The sequence below is a fragment of the Loa loa genome (assembly GCF_000183805.2).
Source record: "Loa loa unplaced genomic scaffold supercont3.5261, whole genome shotgun sequence".
Classification (NCBI taxonomy): domain Eukaryota; kingdom Metazoa; phylum Nematoda; class Chromadorea; order Rhabditida; family Onchocercidae; genus Loa; species Loa loa.
The window spans coordinates 1-596 of NW_018113434.1; the positions used below are offsets into that span (position 1 = coordinate 1).

Consider the following 596-nt stretch of genomic DNA (forward strand, 5'->3'; position numbering starts at 1 on the left):
ATACTTCTTAAGCCTAGATTTTCTTTTGATTTATTCCTGTACCTGTTTGTTCCCTACTCACTCTTGAATCGGTGGGTTCAATGAAATTGCGTCATTTTGATCAATTTCGTTGAGTTCTAATTGTCTCTCGATCACTGATAGAGCTGATGGTCCAATCCGTCCTTCAGTCATTCTTGACATTGACAAATCTAACGATTCTGTTTGCAGCTCCACAAATTTATGAATTCCCATATATGGTCTTGATATTGACAAATCCAACGGTTCTGTTTGCGGCTCCTCAAATTTTATGAAGCCGTCAATTTCAAACTGTGCTGAAGGTTTGAAACCTCAGAAATTTTGCAGTGCTATCTTATATTTTTTAACTTTAAATGAACTTACGATGGTTTGAGTGTAGCTCAGTTGGATGAGGAAGAAAATGAAGCAGATGAAACGCATTTTGATGGGAATAATTTGAATGGTTGCATATAAGAAACAACACCGCCAGCCGTTTGACACTTGCGTGAAACTTTTTCGAGTGTATACTATTCTGAATATATTATCATTGAAAAAAAATCGGTACGCATTCATTGTATAATACGAGCATCTCACGTTCAAAC

General features: G+C 36.4%; 1 protein-coding gene across 1 annotated transcript; it reads right to left on the bottom strand.

The window, feature by feature from the left end:
- Nucleotides 1-57: 57 nt before the first annotated feature.
- LOAG_16268 (hypothetical protein) lies at nucleotides 58-276 on the bottom strand (the record flags this gene model as incomplete). The annotated part of the gene is made up of 1 exon (XM_003151756.1): nucleotides 58-276. A coding segment is annotated over one exon (219 nt), but the record flags the coding sequence as incomplete, so codon positions are not given.
- Between the last annotated feature and the right edge of the window lie 320 nt (nucleotides 277-596).